General features: G+C 38.4%; 1 protein-coding gene across 5 annotated transcripts in view; it reads left to right on the plus strand.

Annotated features, from left to right (window-relative positions):
* The window catches only part of TRPS1 (transcriptional repressor GATA binding 1), a 219935-nt gene that overhangs the window by 187064 nt on the left and 11330 nt on the right, over positions 1–21541 (plus strand). For all 5 annotated transcript variants that reach the window (XM_055799862.1, XM_055799861.1, XM_055799863.1 and 2 more), the window contains one exon: positions 21317–21439. In XM_055799862.1, the coding sequence (XP_055655837.1) occupies positions 21317–21439 (123 nt within the window). The remainder of the gene's footprint in view (positions 1–21316; positions 21440–21541) is intronic.

The raw sequence follows: 21541 nt of genomic DNA on the forward strand, positions 1-21541 counted from the left end.
GCCCGGATGTGTCAGCTTTACCTTCATTTGATGCTGTTTATCCCTCTGATAGATTGCTGTATGTTCATCACCTAATAAATCCTGAAGAGAAGAAATTGAAATAGTGAAATCTTGGTGAGAAGCCAGCAGACATCTAGCTAGCTGTTAGCTTGGTAAAAAAGCAGCTTTCTACTGTCAGGATTAGAATTACCCCAACAGTTGCAGCAGCTCTCAAGCCTCTGGATTTGTTTGCAATGAGAGATTTGTTGTGGATTTTTAACAAGGCTCTTGTGTGTGTGCCATGCTTAGTAAATATTGGCCTTCGGGGTATTTTTCAGTCACACTGAATGGACTGTTAGTTTCCCCAAACTGCAAAGTGCAGAAAATCCATTTCACTGATTTTTTTTGCTATAGAGATTGCATCACAACTTATGCTGTACGAAAGAAAAATAAAATCGTAAGAAAGATGGTGTGTAAGGAGCTGGGGAGGAAAGAGACCAGTAACTGTGTAATGTCCAGTTCTTAAATAAGTGACGTTGCCCGTGTTAAATTTCTGTTATGAAAATTACAAAACAGTATTTTTATCTCATTAGTGGTACAGTGAACATGAAAATACAATAAATTACTAAAAAATTGTACCTTTTTAACAGGAGGTTATAATAGAAAAACGTATCCAAATTGTTAGATGTTAGACGGAATGAAATTTATAGAGAAATAGAGAAAATGAAAACAAAGTACCATGTATCTGAACTCTATACATAATGTAATGTGTGACTAGAACAATAGTGAAAAAGAAATGGACATTGTGAGGGGTTTCAATGGCTTCCCATTATACAGTTTTAATGTTTTGATAGCCAGTGGAGTTTAATATTAAAATACTTCTAGTGCCCCTGTGAACTATTCTGTGGATACTTTTTATGAGCTAATTTTAAATGAATATGAGCAATGGGATGAAGCTTTTTCATTTGAATGTGGTTTGTAAAAACAAAAAGTTTCCTGAGATCGCGTGGGTATGCTGAAAGCAGTGCTGCATCGACTTTGCAGTACTCAAGTGATTTTTTTCTTCGGCGACTGTGGCAAGGCTGTTCTAAAAGTCTGTATCAGTCATAGTGAAGTACTGCACTGGGTTTGATCTCTTTGATATTTTGGAGAGTGATAGTGTATAAGAAAGATGTTTCTCTTCTTTTTTTTTATTGTCTTCATTTTAAGTGATGGCAGAGCAATGAGTAGAACAATAATTTATTGAGTATTCACACACTGTATGTATATTTCATTATACATTTATAGAAGGCCTATTGTTTTGTGTTTTCTGCTGGAGGCTAGTCTTGTAAAAGAATAGTCTAGAATAGACTCACTCAGTGCATGTGTTGTCCATTTGCCTGTCAGCAATAGTTTTGACAGAAAAAACAGGGAGTTTGAGTGACTGCTGGTCTGTCTTAAGGTATGGTAATGAGGCTAATTAGGAGAGATGAGAGCTGAACTGGATATGTGAAGGCAATTATCCGTGAAACTTTTGTCATGCTTTATCTTTATCAGATCTATATATATATATATTTTTGGCATTTGCCAGTGACACACAGAATGGAAATATTTGAAGTGATACATATTTTGGAAAAGTGAAGTAAAGAAGGAAGGCAGAAGGAAATTTATATGGGAACATCTCATTGTTAAACTGTACAACCTAACAAGAATATTGTAGTTCAGCAAGAAAAAACCTTGCCTGTGTTATTCTTGTCACTAACATTTACATGAATTAAAATCAATTACTTTTTGTAATCATAAGGTTACTAGACACCTACAGCTCCCCTTTTAAATGTACATTGTTTTGTGTGCTCCTTTTAAATTACGAATAGCTGTAGCAAGCATGTTGTTAAACGTACTTAAGAGAAAAACATGCAAAGAGCATGAAAAGAGAGTGAAAAGGCATTTAGTTGTACATTTTAAAAACGATATGAAATTTTCTCACTTCTGTTTTCAGGAGGCTAGTGCGATTTACTTTCAGACTGTTTCTTACACCAATCCAGTACAAACTGATTAAAAAAGAAGCACTGAACAGAGCTAATGAAAACCAGGTGTCACAAGTCTTGATGAATCAATGCACAAAATCCACAAAGAAAGAAGGTGATAAATGAAACTTACACATTAATAAGACCATAACCAGGCTCAATCACTAGGCTGTTTTGAAGAGCCACCGTAACTTCACACATCTTTTTATGATAGAGGGAAAAAATGACATCCTCTGAGCTCTCTGCACACTCCTTCTTCTTGCACTATGTCAAAAGACACTATACCTCTAATCCACTTTTAAAGAGAATGTAATGTGAAAGAAAAATCTAGTTATATAAGACATACTCAATGACTTTTTAAAAGAAAAATCTACTTCATAATTTAGATCATTTTACTTGTACACTTCATGAGTCTACCAAGTGTGCTTATAAAGTCAGATCACAGACTGCAAGTCAGATTGATCTTAGTAGTGTATAGTCTTCTCGTCTGAACTTTCTAGAAGTATGGCAAGGAGTATAGTGAATAGATGTGTAATAAAGATCAACACTTGGTGCAAACATATTTTTCCATTAAGCACCAGTTCTTTTTCTTAGATTTTGTTCTGTAGTACATATGTTACGAACTTTGAATTTACTGCTAGCAACAACATTACATGCGTCCTGAATGCCAGCACAAAATACCTGAGGTCTACAAAAATAAACCTAAATCTTACATGAAGGACTGAGTTTTATTTTGTGTCTTTAATCTCATTTGCTTTTAGTGAGGACAGGGAAAGTTGTTTGATCTCAGGTAGACTTTCTACCGTAAGATCTCCCTGTTCTGTGGATCATAACATCACACAGCCAATTATTGCTGCTGTCGGTACCCTTTTCCTCTCTTTACCCTCTGTTCTTCACGCACACATGTGCACACGCAAAAACACTCTCTTACTTCCACACTACAAAGGTGGTAAAAGCAGTTTATTGCTGATTGTAATCCACAGCCATTAGCTTCTTGATAGCTTCTACTCATCTTTAGTAAATAGGCTACTATTGCCTCCAAGAGACAGTTTAAAGAACTCTTCTTTCCATCTGCTTTTATGGGATGGAGAAAAAGATGAAAAACCTTAGCCCACAGTCCACAGCAATAATAATAATTAAAAACCAAACCAAACCAAAACAACAAAACTGGCTTGGCAGTTTTATGAAGAACAAGAATAAGGGAATGACCACAGAAATGCCACTTTCAGTCATCAACAAAAGCAGTGCTAGGGACAGGGGACCTCCTCCTATCCATGATACCCGTTCTCACTGTAGAGTTCATGTTTGGTATTCAGTTACAAAGGTCTGAAATATAGCTTTGTGCAAGAGGGAAAACTGAAAACAAACTTTAGATCATTTGTCTGTTAGCTTGACTAAACAGAAACTCCTTGTATGTATTTCTACTTTCTTCAGCTCCTCTTCTTCTCCATTTACACTCTGCTGCATTATGTACAATTGCTCATTAGCATAAATTTACAAAAACGCACTGGTCTCCAAGTGCCACCAGGAAGAGGATTCAAAATCTTTCAATCCAGTAACACAACTAAATAATCTAAAGTAATTTATCTAGTTGCAATAACTAACTTTTTTTTTTTTTTTCAAGTGTGTGTGAATGTCTTGACCATATTTTCTGAAGCAGTTGACAGTGGTGGTATATAAACACTTAAAACATTTTATTGTAGTACCACACTGTTGCAACAGGTTACCTGTGGTACTCGTAACAAATAGGTTACTAATGAAGTGTCATTTCCTTGCCTTATTTGGCTTGTGTTGCAACCTTAATTATATTTCGATTTTAGAATAAACTCTCAAAGTAGCGTACAGGGATTTGGCCACACGACTTGCATTAACATTAATCAAAATCGCATGTCTGAATTCCCACCACACTAAAAATGTACCTTGGGATTGCTGATGAGGATTGTGTGCAGGGAGTGCACATGCAAAAGAACGCTTCACTGACGGCTTCCTTTTGTTCTGAGTCGTGTTCATGCACCTCATACCTGAAATAAAAGATGGCAGTGAACACTGATGCCCTTTGTTTGCATGCTGTTTCAGTGAGGACAGTGACAATTCATGTTTCCTCACTTTAATCAGCATGAACCCAGCAAGTCCTTTTTGCTGATAGGCTGAGATGGTAACTGTAACCCAGGGGGAACAGTCATGTCTTTGGTGTAACTGTGAGATTTTGAACCTGAGTTGAAAGGCTGGTTTGGGTAAAATAAAGCTTCGTCTCCATCATCTTCTGTGCCAGCCGAGGCTTTGTAAAAAACAGTGACTTTTTATCAGCAATTTGCATGTTATTAGATTTTTGCATTCTTCTGTATTTTCCTGTTCCTTGGTTGCAAGTAAATTGTCAAATATTACTGTAACAGAGAAGCTCTTTTAGCAGTCCTTGCAGTCCCAGTGGAGGTAGTACCTGGAGTTCAGTGAGACAGCCTGCTCAGAGGTCCTTCTGACTGCTTAAGTAAGCTCCAGGGGTTAGACTCACTTTGGTATGGTTAACCATGGACTGAAAGGTGTCAGTGTTGTTTTTTTTCATGAACGTGTTTCGTCCATTGGTGGCTGGTGGTCACCAATTCAGACACAACTGTATCATGGGTTTAATATCAGACTATCTCACAGAACCAAAATCTTCAGGCTCCCTAATACACAAATGAAGTTTCCTCATTAAAAATACATTTTTTAAAAGCTGCACATATTGCTCCAGTACCCAGCTCAAGAGGGTTTCTGTCTGGAAACCACATACAGTAAAGCTCAACTCTTTGTAAGTTGACCATGGTTATAAGTTGTGTTTTTGCAGCTATGTCTTCTGCTGGCTTTTTTGGAGCATCTTTAAAGAAAAAAGATAATCTTAAAGGATGACATTCCATGTCTAAGCTAATCCATGCTTTGCATCAGAAGAAATCTTCAGAAAAAACCCTGAAGTTTCCTTGAATGTCTTATCTTGGAGTGATGGGTTCTGACTGACTGAAAAACAGGAAAAAGGAGTTTGATTTACTGGATTTCAAAGCAGTTACCTCATAAAATAAATAATAACTTTCCATAATGCTTTCCCATTAATCCATATATGTAATGCAAATAAATTAATAAGAAGATTCATATCCTCCAAAGTTTACAATGATTCCACCACGTCAAGACAAACTTTCTATCTGTAGTGATGACTCATTGATTTGGTGTAGCACCTCAAGACTCATTTAGGAAAAGTACAGTTATGTCCCTTTGGCTGACCGAGGCTCTAACATTTAATAAAACCAGAACCCCAGGCATTTTCTTAATTTTTGTCTTAGGTCCAATCTTGCAAAATCTTATGGATGTGCTTAACTTTACACAGGTGAATAGGCTTATGAAAATAAATTAGATCTCTCCCATGCTTAAAATTCAGTACAACATTTTTTTTTCTTTGTATGAGCAAAGCTTTTCTGTACTACTATAAAATTCACTTTTATTTCTACTTTATCACATTCAGATGCTTTCTTTGCTATGTTTTCTGTTTTAAACTAGCACTTTTAGAAATAAGAGTGTTCCCTCGGTGGCATTGGCGACAAAAAGAGAAAAGATGTATTTGCAACTTGTATGGCTCTAATGAAAGTGCTAGTAAAGATTGCCTTAATCCTAGAATCCAAGCAAAAAACCATTAAAATTGCTAATGAACAAGCCAAGAGGTATTGTGTAATGAAACAGTTAAAGGAGCACTTGTTTCCTGGCAATGATAGAAAGGATTTTTTCATTTTTAAAAATTGTTTCAAAAGCATCTTTCAATGTACAGTCCTTTTCAGTTTGCATCTGTCTGCATCGTGAGGAATCCTTTCACCCCCTTTTCAAAGACATATGAAGATTGCAATGCAGGATAATTAAAACAAATCTTGAGTAAACTGTTTTGTGGAGATAGAAGTTTGATGGTTGAATATATAAAAAATTGTAACCAGATGTTGTGCAGAAGCCATAGTAGTTTAAAGATCATGAGCTTTTTCTTTTTTCCTTTTTTTTGTGTGAAGCAAAAATATTCTAATTGAAGTTGTCAGCAGGAGTGAGACTAATATGCCTGTATTTGATTAAATAATAGTTTATTTAACATTCAGTGTGGCCCAAAATTGGCTGAGACTAAAATACAGAAACTCCTTACTTTAAATTTTTGTATTTAAAGAGAGTGAAAAGTAAACCTAATTAATGTTAACATTTTTGCTTGATATTCCCAGCTATTCTATTATTTGTCCACTTGTGTGTCTCATCGGAATGCTCTGATATCCATGCACACACATTTTCTTCCTATTTTCTTATTAACTGGTTGTTTGATGGAAGAAGTGGAAAAAGAAAGATGGGCAATAAAGTCTGGAATGCACTGGTTGATCAGAATTATTACTGAAATCTGGTAGAACTTAAGAGCATAATGCAAGCGTCATCCAACATCCCTTCTTGCTAGTCCGTGCAAAGCACAGGAACTCCAGCAGATACATTAAGGGGTATTCGTGCATGAAGAGGGTTGTGTGTTTTAAAAATGCCAGAATATTGAAGTGTGTGCAGTAGATTTCCTGGCAGTTATTTACTTTATATGGGATAGCAGTGTTTAATGGATAGTCAGAAGAAGCAGTGGCTAAGATTCTTTCACTAGACGATTGCTGACTTTTTTCTATTGCTTCACTAACGAACATATTTATGTCTTCTATAGTCAGAGGCTGAGATCCTTTCCCTCTTATTTTTGTGTTACCTTACTGCTTAAATAGCCCTGTAATGTTATGTGACGCTGTGCATAAACAAGGGGATCCCCATCTTGCCTTCTGTGAATAACCGTTGTTAAAACCATAGGAATTTCATTCTCATTCTGTTCTTTGTAGCTGTCTGGCCTTTTGCGTAAGAAGGGACTGTGTGACTCACGATCCACAGACTGCACTGGATTTAAAAATGAAACATAAAGGCAAGAGTTGCTTGGCTTATTGGTGGCATGTGTGTGCGCACACAAACGCTTCCCGCAGGAACGCATGGGAATCAGGGCTGAGATTTGGCATTTTTAAGGCAAATCTGTCTTTAAGAGAGCACGTTCCATTTGTCGAGTGATGCTGCCTGTGATAGGGTTTCCCAATGTTTTCCTTTGCCCCCTGCCATGGGAGCAGCACCCTTTCGGTGCCCTCGCAGTACCCTCTAGTGACTGCAGCTGACTGTTACAGTCCGGCGGGGCGGCGCCCAGTGCTGCCCAGCTGCTCCCCGCGCCTCCGCCTCAGTACCTGGCACTGCATCCAGAGCCTTGAGCAGTGCTCATCTCTCACTGCTCCTACAACCTGCCAGTGAGTAGCAGGCAAGGCCAAATTTGTAGGGAGATTTCAGCATTCTGTAGGAAACTTGTATTCCATTACAAGGCCATTAATCACGGAAATGTAGCAAAAATCACAGCCTGGGCTGGGCAGGCAATATGTGCTACAGTGCTGGGGCTGTTCCTGAAATGCAAAATTATATAGGCCTTCTTGATGATGTTACCATGTCTGCCCTGGTGGTGCCACCCAGGGTTCCAAAGGTAGATGGCAAGGCCGTGGTAAAATCAGACGAGAATTACCCTTACCACAGCGAAAGTGCAGTCAGTTTTTCATCTTCTTTTTTCTTCTTCTGCTATGTCTAAAATAGACTGACATCAAATCGGTGCTAGCTCTGTAGGTTTTCTACCATCTTCTGCTCTCCTTCTGCTTTATGCAATAGGTGGAGTTATATTGGGTATGAAACAGGAGAGAATTTGTTCTTTGATTTGTCAAAGGAAGAGTTACTTGCGAAACACCAACTTGTTGAATGTCATAGCTAAGATGCTTAGCTTTGCACTGATCTACAGTAACTTCTGGAAGTTGTTCCTTCATTAACTCATAGTGCTATTAATAAAGGAAGCAGTGCCCAGTATTTATATTTTAGGAATTATTTGTGGGAGGTATAATTCATTGGTAATCACAACCTTATTTTGGAAAGATCTTTTCTTATAAAAATCCATACAACTGACATCCACTTTTATACGGGGGCATTACTCTAAAGAGCAATACTCCCTGTGTATCATGCCCAGATTTAAAGCCTGCTTTAGAGGGTCCAGGATGCTAGTCATAGACAGGTAGCATTGGCAGCCATCCCAAAATCTCCTCAAAGGTTCCAGAGGTTGTTACTGCATGAATCATTCAGTGTTCCCCACACCTTCCTCATCTTCCTGCTGATTTTACTATCAGGGTTTCACAGCCATGAAGTTTCCACAGCCATGTCCATTTCCATATGACTAGCCACTAAGGTGTGAAATCCTAGTCCATGACACAGAACCAAAAAATGTTTCCTATAAAATATATGTAGGAAATAAAGGCCCTTCTCTTTTCAGTTCCTGAAAGAGGGCTTTTGGCAAAGATGCTGATGAAATGGAAGGTTATTTTTCTCTCCTAGAAAAAAGTCATGTCATTATAAATGCGCTCCTTTCTGGTGTACGTGTTTTTCCTTCTCACTCCTAAAAATTCCAGTAGGTGATAAAGATAAAGGAAGGGAGTCTAAACAATTTGGCATTCACTGTTAAGGAAAACCTGAATTAAATTGAAAAGTGAGTTCTTCAGAGTGTCAGAGTTTTTGTTCCATCAGTAAGACAGAACTGGCTTTAAATACAGCCTGTTCACAAGTAGCAGCTATGATTTTGTACAGCATGTCTAAATTTAAAGTTTTCTTTTTATTTCAAAGTTGTCTATGTGGGCCTTCTGGAGGCTGCTTTCAAAACTGAATGAATTGTGATGCTAGCAGGTGGACAGTAAAAGGGAAACTGTTTCCTAACATTCTGTGCCTAAATAGCAAAGCCTGATAAATTGATCAGTAGAACAGGACCAAACCGTTCCTCCTGGAGTCTGTGCCCTAGCCCTGCACAAATGCATAGACACACTTAGGCAACCCCAGTGGTCCTTGCCTCTCCCGTTACAACACGGGTGCAGCCACAGCTGCCTGTGAGCAAGGCAGTGGAGCTGTTTCACTGATGCCACTTCAGAAAGGAAGCAGAGGGATGGTTTTACAAGGCATTCCTGTGCAGTCAGCTTCATTTCAGAAGCCTCCAAAGGATGTGAAAAATAAGTTAACTGTGGCCTTGCAGGATGGTTTTTGCCATGCCTCTTCTTCCAGCCTCGTGCTTGATTTCTTGAATGCCGTTTTCCAGTCCTTCACAGCACTCTGAACTAAAGCCTGAGTATGTGGCAGGGTGGGTAAATTTCTTCCTTGGCGTGCAGAACTCATGATGGAAAACCACACTAAGTTATGTGTTTCTCTCATACTGCTCTTGTCAGGCTCGTGCCATTTAAGAGAATGACTGCCCCCAGCAGTAAACTCACCCTGCCACTAGCATTAGAAACAATTTTTCTGGTGAAATGCAATCTGTAAGAGCAATTTTGACAATGCAGATTTTGAAGCTGGTGTCTTAGGCAATTTAAGAAGCACTTTCTTAAAGGTAAGAAAAAAATTAGACTAGGGATGCTGGAACACTGCTGTGCAGTTACAATACTCTCTCACTGCAGATGTCAATGAGTATAAAAAGAGCAGAGGGCATACCAATTTCTAGGACTGCAAAGGCATAAAAGCCCAAAATATTGCATGAATCTTAAAATATGTATTGTTTATTATTTGTTTTTTGGCGTTTGTTTTTTTAAAATTTATTGCCCTACAGGGTGATTCTCCCCCCCCCCCAAAAAAAAAAAAAAAAAAAAAAAAAAAGGCTAAGGCAGTTTAGTTAATGACATTAAGCTTGATTAATAAGGGATTCGGTGTATTTCTTTGTGTCCACCAGTTACCATGACTTTCCCATTTCTTCTGCTTTTACATGCTTCTACCGCCTTACTGCCTCTAGTATTGTATCAGGACACCCTTTTCTTTCTCAGGACACCCTTTTCTTTCTTTCGTTTGTTTTTTTTTTAACCTTGTGTAATATCACAGATTTTAAGGTCTTCAATCATTGTGTTGTGGCTCTGTCTTGAATTCCATGAAATGTTTCCTATCAAACTAGGAGACCATATGGCCATGTTGGCCTAGAATTCTCAGTGCATCATGTACCAGAAATAGAAGCTGGTAAAGATTCTTCAGAGATTGTGATCACTTGTTCCAAAGACCTGGTTTGTTTATGGAAGGGATGCTTGCAGTACATAAACACTATTTAAGGAGAAATATCTCCAAAATGTAGAACAGTTGTTCTCTTCTCTTTCTCATCTTAATGGTATTTCTAAGGAAGGCTATACAATGCCCTATACTGAGTCTCGTTTACATGTAGGCATTAGGATCTTGACAGGAAAGAGCACACAGAGAATAATTTTTATAAAAATTACATTACATACTTCACTCAGTTCCTTATGGTGGAATTTAAAAGTAGATTTCTCCATCTTTAGTACAGTTTTATGGACTGTAAAGTGTAACATTCAGTCTGGATGTAGGTCTATTTTAATTAATACTTTTATAGCTGTTGAATTTAACATATTTTATTTTTCAAGGCAAATTAGTATGAATTATGGCTAAAATTAATAAAAAAGAATAGAAAAAAGTTACAAGTAATTACAGCCTCTCACTGAAGAAAGCTTTACAGAATTATTGAGGCTAGAAGGCAGCTCTGGAAGCCATCTAGTCCAACCTTGCTGATCAGAGGAAGGTCAACCAGAGCAGGGTACTCAGGGCTGTGTCCTGTCAGGTTTTGAATATTTCCAGGGACAGACACTACACAGCCTCTCAGAGCAACTTGTTCCTGTGTTCAACCACCCTTACAGTAAAAAAAAAAATTCCTTTATGTTCCCATTGGATTTCCTGTATTTTAGCTTGTTCCTCTGTCTCTTGTCCTCTTGCTGGGCACCACTGAGAAGAACCTGGCTCCATCTTCTTTCCTTCCCCCCATCAGGCACATATTGTTAAGATCCCCCTGAGCCTTTTCTTCTCCAGGCTGCACAGTCCCACCTCTCTCAGCATCTCCTTGTATGACAGATGCCTGAGCCCCTTAATCATCTTTGTGGCCCATCACTTGAGCCTTTCCAGTACATCCATATTTTTCTGATATTGGGGAGTCCAGCATGGCACTCCAAGTGTGGCCTCACCAGTGCTGCACAGAGGGAAGGATCACCTTCCTCAAGCTGCTGGCAGTGCTCTGCCTAATGCAGCCCAGGACACTTGGCACTTTTAGATGGGTTAGCTTTGAAAAATACAAATGAGAGGGGTTTTTCTCTGCTCCCCCTCAACATTTTCTTTTTCAGGAACTATCTCCCTAAATGGGTGCTGGGATTTATCACAGCTCTAGCCCATTCTTACTTTCTAAAGCTATCAAAAAGGAAGACATCAAATGTTTTTGCTGGAAGTGGGATCACAGGACAGAGTAAGATGATGGTTAGAACCAGCCACTTAGACACAGACTCTGCCTTATTGTGTTGCTATCTTGAAGTGTTTGGAATGGATTGGATTAGATGAAAATGTCCATTGTAAAAAGGCCACTACTTTTCCATATTTACCACACCGTGGTATCTGGGATGCCACAGTTTCTCCCTAAGTTCACAATAGGAAATAACTATGGTAATTGTGTGGTATGGGTTGGCAAATGCTGATATTTCGGAATGGAAGCCATTCTAGCAACAGCACGTAACAAGATCTGCAGGAAGAGTATAGTCCTAAGTGTACTGAAAATAATAGGTGGGCATCATCCACTTTGGATCTCACCCTAGTAAAGCTTTCTCACGGGGACTGCGTGAGGCTCAAATTATAGTTCCTGAACAAGTATATAAGCTATAGCTGCCTATATGAAATCTTTTCTTGTTATACATTTTTTCTTTAATTAAAATTAATGGTCCTAGGGGGAATTTTTTAAAGTACAAGTAACAAGTAAATGTTACCTCACTGGTTTTCACTGAGTAGACATCTAATTGACATTTCCTCCTCGAGTCCTTTCTCTTCTGAGAAGACTTCTGTGAAAACTTTGCATCCGCATTTTGTAACTTTGAATTGGAAATTATTCTTTCAGTTTAGTTTCCAGATTTGGGGTGCAAATTTGGGAGGATGTAGGTGATCAAAAGTCAGTGGGACTGAGGCTTCTAAGACAATTAATGGCTTTTGAAATTTTTACCCCTGAGGAGCCTTTCCTCTGCTGATTTTGGCAGCCCTCAGCCAAAATCTACAAATGAGAGTTCCTCCTCTCAGCTGCTGGCTTTCTGAGCCATTTTCTGTATAAATAGAGATCACGTGGACTTTAATAAGGTCAGGGAATGTTTTTTAAATGTCTGTGATTTTTTTTTTCTCAAAACTTAATTTTGCCCATCTGATTTCTGTGGAAGTGGGAACAGATGCCAGAAGCTGAGAACTCCAGCAGCTTTGTGCTCACACTTGCAGCAGAGCACTTGCAGGATTGGGACCCTCAATTACTATCACATGTAGAGTTACATACTGGCTCTTAGCTGAGATCTGCAAAAGCAGTCTGGTTCTCCTACCATGTCAAAATTAGGGGTGTTTAAGGAAATACGGACATACCTTTGCTCCTTTTTTGTCTGTTCATTTGATGAGTGAGATTACTTCATGAAAGAAGAGATACACAGTGTGCCTTCTTGAACATAAATCCTCCGGTATTGATGCCTAAACTTAAGCACCTAATTCCATGTTTAGGCACCTTCATCACTGGCTCTTTATCTCCAAAAGTGAGTCTGCTAGTCTGTTTATAAAAGTCTAACTATTGATTTAGATTCCCCCATTTGAGACAACAGGACTTGGATATTTTTGCCTTGTGCCAAGAAATGAGAGTCAGAAGCATTTCCAGTTTTCTCGACGTCTCTTTCAGAGTGCTTAGTTCTGAGGGTACTACTTTTATCCAGTTACTGATCAGAAGAATAATCTGATTTTGCACTTTTTATACCACTTATGTTGTGTATCTAAATTTAAAAAAACTGAAAGAGAATCATGACTTAGATTTGCTCTCTAACAACGTCTGAGCTAGTTTGGAAATACACAATGTTCGGGAAGGAGCAGTGATCTGTGTGGACGAGCGCTGAGTTTTCAGGCAGCCGTTCAGCATCAGAGCTGCTGCGTGAATCTGTTTCAGCAAAGTGCTGGTGGAGAAAGGTTTGGGAGCAGGGATAGCAGTTCCTAAACCAGGCTCCCTCTGTCCTGCTTATGCACAGTAATGCCTCTACTGAACCATTTTTTGTGGGGAATAGTGTTATTCCTACATTGTACTTCTTTTATTGATCTTATTTTTGATTGTTTCATATAAGTACTGTTTTAAAATTGCCTGAGTGGTCAAGCTGATTTAGAAAAGTGGGAAGATGTTTAGCCATAAACTTCGTAACGTATACAGCAGCTCCTAAAAGGGACTGATAAAACCTGTTGCGATACTAACATCATAATTCTGGTGAAGACGCTGAGAGATGCTGCTGGCAGCTTTTTCCTGTGTTAGGTGATAAACTGTGAAAATAAAACAGGATACAAATTTAGGTGGACTGTAATTTAAATACTCGCAAGCACACCTCAGCAGAGATAACGCGTTACCTTGAGTCGATGTAGAGGAGGAAGGGAGAAAAATTGTGCTGTTCTGGGGGAAAACAAAGACAATCAGGGCTTTCTTCTTGAGCAGCTGCAGCCAGTTCCACTAATGGAAGTGCAAGAGCAGAAACTGGCAGCACAAGGTATGCGTTCGTTTTTACAGATGGCAATGCAGACAAGTTGGTAATTGAGAAGGAAGTCGTGTACGTGAGCTGTTTGACGGGGGACAGCCCATTACAGTACTTTCCTGTGTAATTGACTCGGTGAATTATTGGAGACAGAATTTCTGTTCCCCTTGAATGGGTTTCAATTGCTGCAAAGTGACATCATTATTGTGCGGGAAATGCAGGTTTTCAGGTTGCACTTTTGGGGTGGTTTTTTATCGGGTTGGGTTTTTTTTTCCTATTGTTGTTAATAAAACTTTTTAAATTAATTTTTAGCTTGCCTCCATGGAAGTCTGTGTTGCACTGCTGGTAGTCAGTAGCAAAATACACAGAAGCTAGACCATACCATAGTGGAGTAGCTGCTGTTTAAGGCAGTGGAAGGGATTTAAGGATGATCAGCTTGTGCAAGTTGAAGGATAAGATCTTAAAAGTACATTATATCTAGTAAAAGACGGTTGAAGGAAACTGCTTCTAAAAAATCATACTGTATGTAGAATGATTAAGTAAATATTTAACTCTTTGCAGATCAGACTAACATGTAGTTCCACCAGAAAATATTTCTCAGTGTTCATTACAAATGCCTCATACTATAAATATGTGTATGTATATTTAGTCTGTGTATATGTATTTGGCCAAACAGGAGATCACACATATTTTTAACACACAGTGTTTAAAAAGCCACCACCACTAACTGTGATGAGGAAATCTAACCTGCAGAAAAAAAATATTGTTTCATATTAGTACCACTGCAGATCTTGACGGGGAAACTGTGAAATTACCTTCCATCCCTGTTTGGATTAACAAGGAGATACACTGTGAACCACGTAATTTTCATCGATAAATGCTCAAATGAATGAAAATTAACAAGTTGTTGTAAGGTGTATTGTGAATATTTATATGACCCCATAGTTACTTATGGCTCTTAAAGGATGGTTAAAGCAATGGTAAATTCCTGCCTGTGGAGCTCAGGCTCTGGCTGGAGGTGTGTGTCCAAAGCCGGTTCCCTTCCACCACAGTGGCAAAGGTTGGTTCAGTGCTAGCTTGGAGGAGGAAATAAAGCTGAGGTGACAGCAGTGAAGAGATCCAACAGCAGGTGACTGTGGCTTCTTTTTCTTAATTTAATTATTAATTACTTAATCATTTATTTTGATCAGCTATTGTTTTACTTCAGTAGCAATAATGACATTCCAAACTAATATTTTACTAAATTCTTCTTGCTTGGTAAGGCACAAAGAGATTGTGGTTCACTGCCTGTTTTATGGGTTTTGGGTTTTGGTTGTTTTTCCTTTTTTCAATAGTGAATGCTGCTGTCTCTAAGGTAGCTTTACAAAATACAAGGAAATGCTTCAAATGCTGGGACAAAATCTACTACTCATCTGCATTTTTGCTGCTGATAAAAAGTAATTGCAGTTTACATGCACATTAAAGTATTTACTCTCCCTAAGGGATCAAGGGTAGGATTCTGAAAGGCTGCTGTAGCAGTAATGTTTAATTTACTGTCTGCGTTTTCTCCCCTCTCTAAAAAAACCCTGATTCCTCTCATTAAAATTTTTAATACAGCATATATCATAAAAAGATGCTGTCACAATAGAGCATTAAAAAATCCACTAAACTTTTTGTATGAATTAGGTGTGTGATTTTAACTTTCCTCTTGGCATTTTTACTTTCTTCCTACCTTGCCTTTCCTAACTTCTTTCTTATGCATCTTTCAAATACAGCTCTTTAATGTAATTGTTCTTGAAAATGTCTTAGATGAAGAATTTGGATTTGGCACATTAAATTAACTTCAAGAGGCATCTGTTAACTCATAGTTAAGGCTGAAAACAACTTTAACACTCTGCTTTATGTGTTTCGCTTTTTCTGACAACTTGTGCTTTGAGGCCGAAAATTTGCTGTGCCTGGTCTATTCCTGAAAGCTGTCCAAGTTATAAAGGGATGAAAACCCAATGACTTTCTTTTTAATTTAGACATAGTTACAGCAAAAACAACTAAAATTTTAAAATGTGAAATTTTACAGAGACATAGTTGTGGCTGTTTTCATAGTTGAGAGGGAGAACAGTTTTGATTAAACACGTTTGGAAAGGTCTGAGTGCCTCTGCAGCCAAAAGAAATGAAGGCTGAAAGATTCTTTTCCCATCCTAAACAGGAGAAAGTAGTGCTTACTCCAACATCCAGATGGTGCCTTGCTACCCAGGTTTTAAACTTCAATTAATTCGAGCCTCACCAAAACTCAGGAGACCTAAATACCTCCTCATGTGAGGAGCACGATACCTGGAAAGACCTAGCAGGTGTGAAACAAGAAACTCCTAAATACTCACATCAATGCAAACACAGCATACACCGATGTAACCGTCAGTGTATTATGCTGTTTTTCCGAACGATGTGGTAGCAACCGAACGATCACAGGTACAAGACCAGCTGCTCACAATTGATCCTCTCCACAGTGGGTCACCAGGCTCACACTGAACCAAGCGTGCGCAGGTTTCCTGGCACTCCCCTTTTGGACCTCCTGAGTTGCCGGAAAGCATCCAGAGGCAGCATTTTGCCTTTTTTCCAGTGAGGCATGTATGGTTGTAGTCCCCAACTCTGTCACTGGAAATAGGTCAGTATATGCTTACTCTTGGGTAACATTTATGATTTCTCTGCACCTTGTGCTCTGGAGCCGTGATTACAATGTGCTCCGTTCCTGGCACAGTGGGAAAGCCAGAGTTGGTAAAAAAATCCACTCGGGCTTCATCATCTCGTCGTTTTGTGAAGAGGAAGTGAAAGTAATCAGCAAGAAGACAGGTTTTGCTGAGTCCAAAACCAAGGGGGTGATGTAGGAAAAATGCTTGGCTGAAGCTCATGGAGCCTATTTGAGTTTCTAAAAGCATCTTCTGGCAGAAATTTTGAAAACAGGATGTATTTGGCACTAGCAGAGTCTCAGGCACCATTGCTTAGTCTAGCTAGCTAAAAAGCCACAGTTCTGGGCAGTGTTTTTGGCGGTGCTTTTACAATATATGTTTTGCTACATGAAGTTCCATTGAAATAATAATTGAAAGTTCAGAATATTTTTACATATTTTTTGTATAACAGTGGAGTGTAATGATACGTCTACATGGCCACAAATTTTGAAATCATGTAAACTGTCAGGTCATCCTTTTAAAATCTAGTGCAGTTTTTGTGAAAAGAAGGGCCTGATCCTGTCAAGATGCCTGAGTGAATTTTTATTATGGTATTCTTTGATGGTTTATTGCTTAGCAGAAAGCACTACTAATAATTTCGTTGTTTCAAGTATTGGTAACTAGTGAAAATCATTTAAGGAGTTAAAAAAAAAAAAAAAAAAGATCAGGCATTCGGGCTTGATGATGTGTATACCAAGTTTCAGACTTGTTCAATTTGAAATGGTCAAGATATGAAACCATAAAAAATGTGAGTAAATACTCTGCATATCAAGGGTTGTTATGCAATTACATGCTTTCAGCATGGTTCTTACTGAGGAAAAACAGTAGAGAGATCTGCAAGACATGTTCAGTGAATAATTGCAAACTTTCATAGCTTAGCTACATAAAAATAATAATCCACTTGTTGCTTTGCTACTACTAAAATACTAAAATATGTGCATACTTTTTTCCCCCAGGGGAAAGCCACTATGACTGTAGATTTGTTAGAAAGTTATCTGAAAAAAAATGAAATCCTTTCTGCTCCCCCCCCCCCCCCCCCCCCCCCAGTTTTGGCCAGTCTCCAAATTATAAACAGCTGAACTGATTTAAATAAAGTTTTAAGTACCAAAAAAGAAAAGGGGGGGGGGGGGGGGGGGGAAGTTACATCTGGGCTGACAAAACGTGTGCCAAGTTTCAGCCCAATGTGATTTGAGAGAACCAACATATTAAACGCCCAGACCTAGGAACTGGAATGGAAACAGAGACAGGCTGTTTGCTGCACTGGCCCCTTCAGGATTTGGGATTGCAATGTAGTGGTTATAAGGCTCCAGATGATTAAAGCTTGACTTAGTAGATACATATTTTAGTAATTTCGACCCTCTTGGCTTTTCCTTCCAAGGATGTACAGGAAATTTTCATGGATAACTCCAGCTAGTGCTAGTGGCATTGATTGCAGACTGAAACCTTTTTATCTGTGGCTCAAACCCTCCCATGGCTAGTTGTGCTGACTTAACTTTTCTGGGCTGATCATAAGAGCTTAACTATGATAAGTATGCGTTCTCATTTGAAAAAGAGCCAAATGTTCCATAACACATTTATTGAAAGTGCTGGCTTGGGTGTTGCTTAGTAGAGCACCTGAGCACACGGCTGAGTTTTATGGAGGCTGTGGGCCATAGCTGTTGTACAGGCTTTGCTGGACTGAAGCTCAAGTGCCTCTTCCTTTGTAAGACCAGCCACAAAACCAGCAATATTGGCCATTATTGACTAGTACAAATGCCAAGTATGCAAAGCCAAACAGACTCATGCAGAAGTATCATCACTAACAGCAGAAGTATCATCACTAACTAACATTTAGCGTGCACACACACACACACAAAATTAGATAATTTCTGTTGGCTAGTAACTGTTATAAAACTTGTTACATAGGAAGTAAAGGTGTAGGGTTTTCCTTTTTCCTTTTTTTAATTTTTTTTTCCTTCTTAAGAAACCACATCAGTTTAAGAGGACTACAGTCATTGTCAGCTTTTAAAAACAGCCTCCTTTATTTCTTACCAACGTCATCAAAATTTCTGAGGTGTATTTTGACAAGCAGATCCCTTCAGTGGTTAGTGGGATCTGAGAGTCAAGAATATGTAGTTCAATTCTGCCACAGTCGTGTTTCACCCCAGGAAATCCATCCTAAAGCTGTGTCCGCCCACTATAGAAAGCTGTTTCGTAACCCAAAAGCTCAACAAAGTAACAGCATTTAAGTTTTTTACAGAGGTGGTTTAATTCTTAATTTATTAGTATATGTCATCTATGTTGGAACACTTAGGAACTGAAATAATCATTGTTGATTATCCTGTAAGATCCTTAAATAATACAGAAATAAGAGAAGGTACAGAATGATAAGATGCAATGCCTAGAACGTAATGGGTTTTTTTACATACTTTCTGTTAGATGTAGGGAAGGATGTTTAGCTGGGATGCTTTGAAATTTTACACATAAATAGTTTGTAAGTACTAAATAAGCAGAGGTATAGGGTTTTGATACATATAGCTACTGCTAGGTATTTTGTAGACTATTGTCAGCTGTAGTCATTGTATTATTTCATTGCAGCTAACGTCCACTTTGAATTGGATCTTTCTTTTAAAAAGAGAGAAAAAATAAGTTACTTTTGTCAGTGTTTTAAAGATATACTACTCGCTAGCATTCAGTGAAGATTTCAGTAGTGTTATTAAACCCTCTGTCACTATTCAAGTTTGTACAAATGCAGCATATAGACTGCTCTCTCTATATTTTAAAAGTCTTCCATGACTTTGTGGAGGGTATTTCCCAAACTCAAAATCAGAAATGAAGGGGTGGAAAGACTGAGTCAGATTAGGACTCCACTTGGTTACTACACCACACCAAGAAGCCATAGGCCAGCAGACAAGAAGTAGGAATGGAAAGGAACAGTTCTGCAGTTGTATCTGAATCCTGGCCATATACAGTCATTTCCGCTTGGAAACTTCTCACCCTTTAAGTGGACCAAACTAGGGTTAGTTTCTTGAAGCTTTTATTGTACTCTTAAGCAAAACATTTGTGAAGCTGGGCAAGGGTATGTGACGACAAAAAGAATTGGGAGCTTCAATTTACTTGTAGACAAGTGCGCCTTCCCAGAATGATCTGCATCTTATATACACAACTAGTTAGATGTTTGCTGAAGGACATCAACTACAACTTAGTTCTCCCCTTAGCCAAATTGAGAAAAACGTAGTATATTACTGCTTCTGATTTAAGAGACAAAGTAGGGAATGATGTAAGGGTGTGAGAGAGGGATTATCTTGATGACAATCTTGATTTTATAAGTATCACTTTAAAGTAGCACAACCTGCTGTACTAATGAAATTGTGTTCTTGGTTTAAAAGGGCAATTGTTAGCCTGACTTTGTGCTCACTAAAAACATTTCCCCAATCTTGTTAAATTATTGCACTCATTTCAGATTTTTATGTGCAGCTTACCAGCCCTCGTTTTTTTACATTTCATTCATTTTCCTTGTATTGATGATTAATGGAGGATGTCGAACGTTAGAGTGAGCAGGCATCAGCAAATGCAAGATCATAATTAGTTTAGCTGACGAGGGCCTCTGATAGCACTTGCATCTGGATGGAAAAATTACCCTGTAGGGAACTGGCTGCTCACCAGGTCTTTTTAGTGATACATTGTGAAACACCCGATGAATCAAATGCCCTTTCAATGCCAAGAAAGTGTTCCAGTCTTGAAGCCAAAATTATGTCTGCAGAAAGCTTTCCATTTGAAATGTATCAGAGTACAATTATAACCATTGTATTTTTTTGGCATGAACACCAGTCTTCTACAGTATGGACTAAAGTTAAATAAATTATTTAAATTTTATGAAACCCTGAAATTTTTACTTATAGAGTTAGCAATTTTTAATTTATAATAGAATTCGTTTTCACTCAGGCTGTTTTTCCCTGTACTCATCCATTCTCATCTTAGATGCTGAAGGTTTCTTATTGATTTTTTCCTTTGCAAGAAGAGAACAGAGTGGAAATTCAGATTTTCTTTTCAGCAAAAGATTCCATTTCCTGCTTATTAGTATTTGTGCCTACAAACACAGCCTGACTTTTGTTTAAATGAGAAGTTTAATGAAATCATTACTCCGTAGAAAGAATTTAATGAGCAATACTCATAAACGTGTCTACTTTTAAATATTCCTGGATCATTATGAAAGCTGATGAATGCACAGCTCAGTCTGGTTAAAAATCAATTTGTATTTAGGAAAGTTGTACCGTGCCTTTCTTCGCCTGACTAAAACAAAATAAATCTATCTGTCGATGAGACAGTGTTTTCTGGGATTTTGGGTTCAAAAAGGGTCCCATTAAGAATACTGTACTTTTATTTGGCTGGCAGAGGCTAGTCCTTGTTTACAGTGGGCTGTGGGAAATATACGGTAGCTTATACTGATTTCAGAAGTGGAAAAGACTGGAACTGAATATCATGTATTCAATTAATGAAATATAATCTCTATTAAAGGAATTAGTATGATGCAGATACAAACTGCGAATAATTGAAGTGGTGGTGTTTCAGAATTCTTGTTACTGATCATACTTTAAAATCAAGCAAACTATAACAAAATAATCTGTTATGAAATGTGGTGAACAAACTAGAAGTTTACAGAATGTTCTCTACCAGCTTCCAGAGGGGTTTTTCAGAATTTGCTGTTTAGAAACCATCATTAAATGCACAAAACCTGAAGTTCAAAAAGTTAAAGCTGTTATTCTGAAAAGGCTTTGGTGTTTCACACACCTCATCCATCACTCTAGGGTTAATTATAATGAAAATCAGTGGTGCCTATTAAGCACAATTGAACCTGACCTCATTATGGGCAGTGTGGTTTTATACTGTCATTGTTGCCAGTCTAGAGACAAAACTCCTGTGTTGATTTGTCCTAACTCCGCAGCTCATGTGACTCACCTCTGACCTGTTTTTTTTTCTCTGTGTGTTTTTTTTTTTCTCTTTTTTTTCTTTTTCTTCCCTATTTCAGAGACGTAGAGGCTCGGGTGTTTTTTGTGCCAATTGCCTGACCACAAAGACCTCTCTCTGGCGAAAGAATGCAAATGGTGGATATGTATGCAATGCGTGTGGCCTCTACCAGAAGCTTCACTCGGTAGGAAGAACTTACTGGTTTGTTCAGAAAAAAAGGGGTTATACAGCTAAGCTGGGCAGCTGTGGTCTTGTCTGGTTGTGTGATTAGTACCACTCCCTGGCC

Source organism: Falco peregrinus, chromosome 3 (assembly GCF_023634155.1).
Source record: "Falco peregrinus isolate bFalPer1 chromosome 3, bFalPer1.pri, whole genome shotgun sequence".
Taxonomy (NCBI): Eukaryota; Metazoa; Chordata; class Aves; order Falconiformes; family Falconidae; genus Falco; species Falco peregrinus.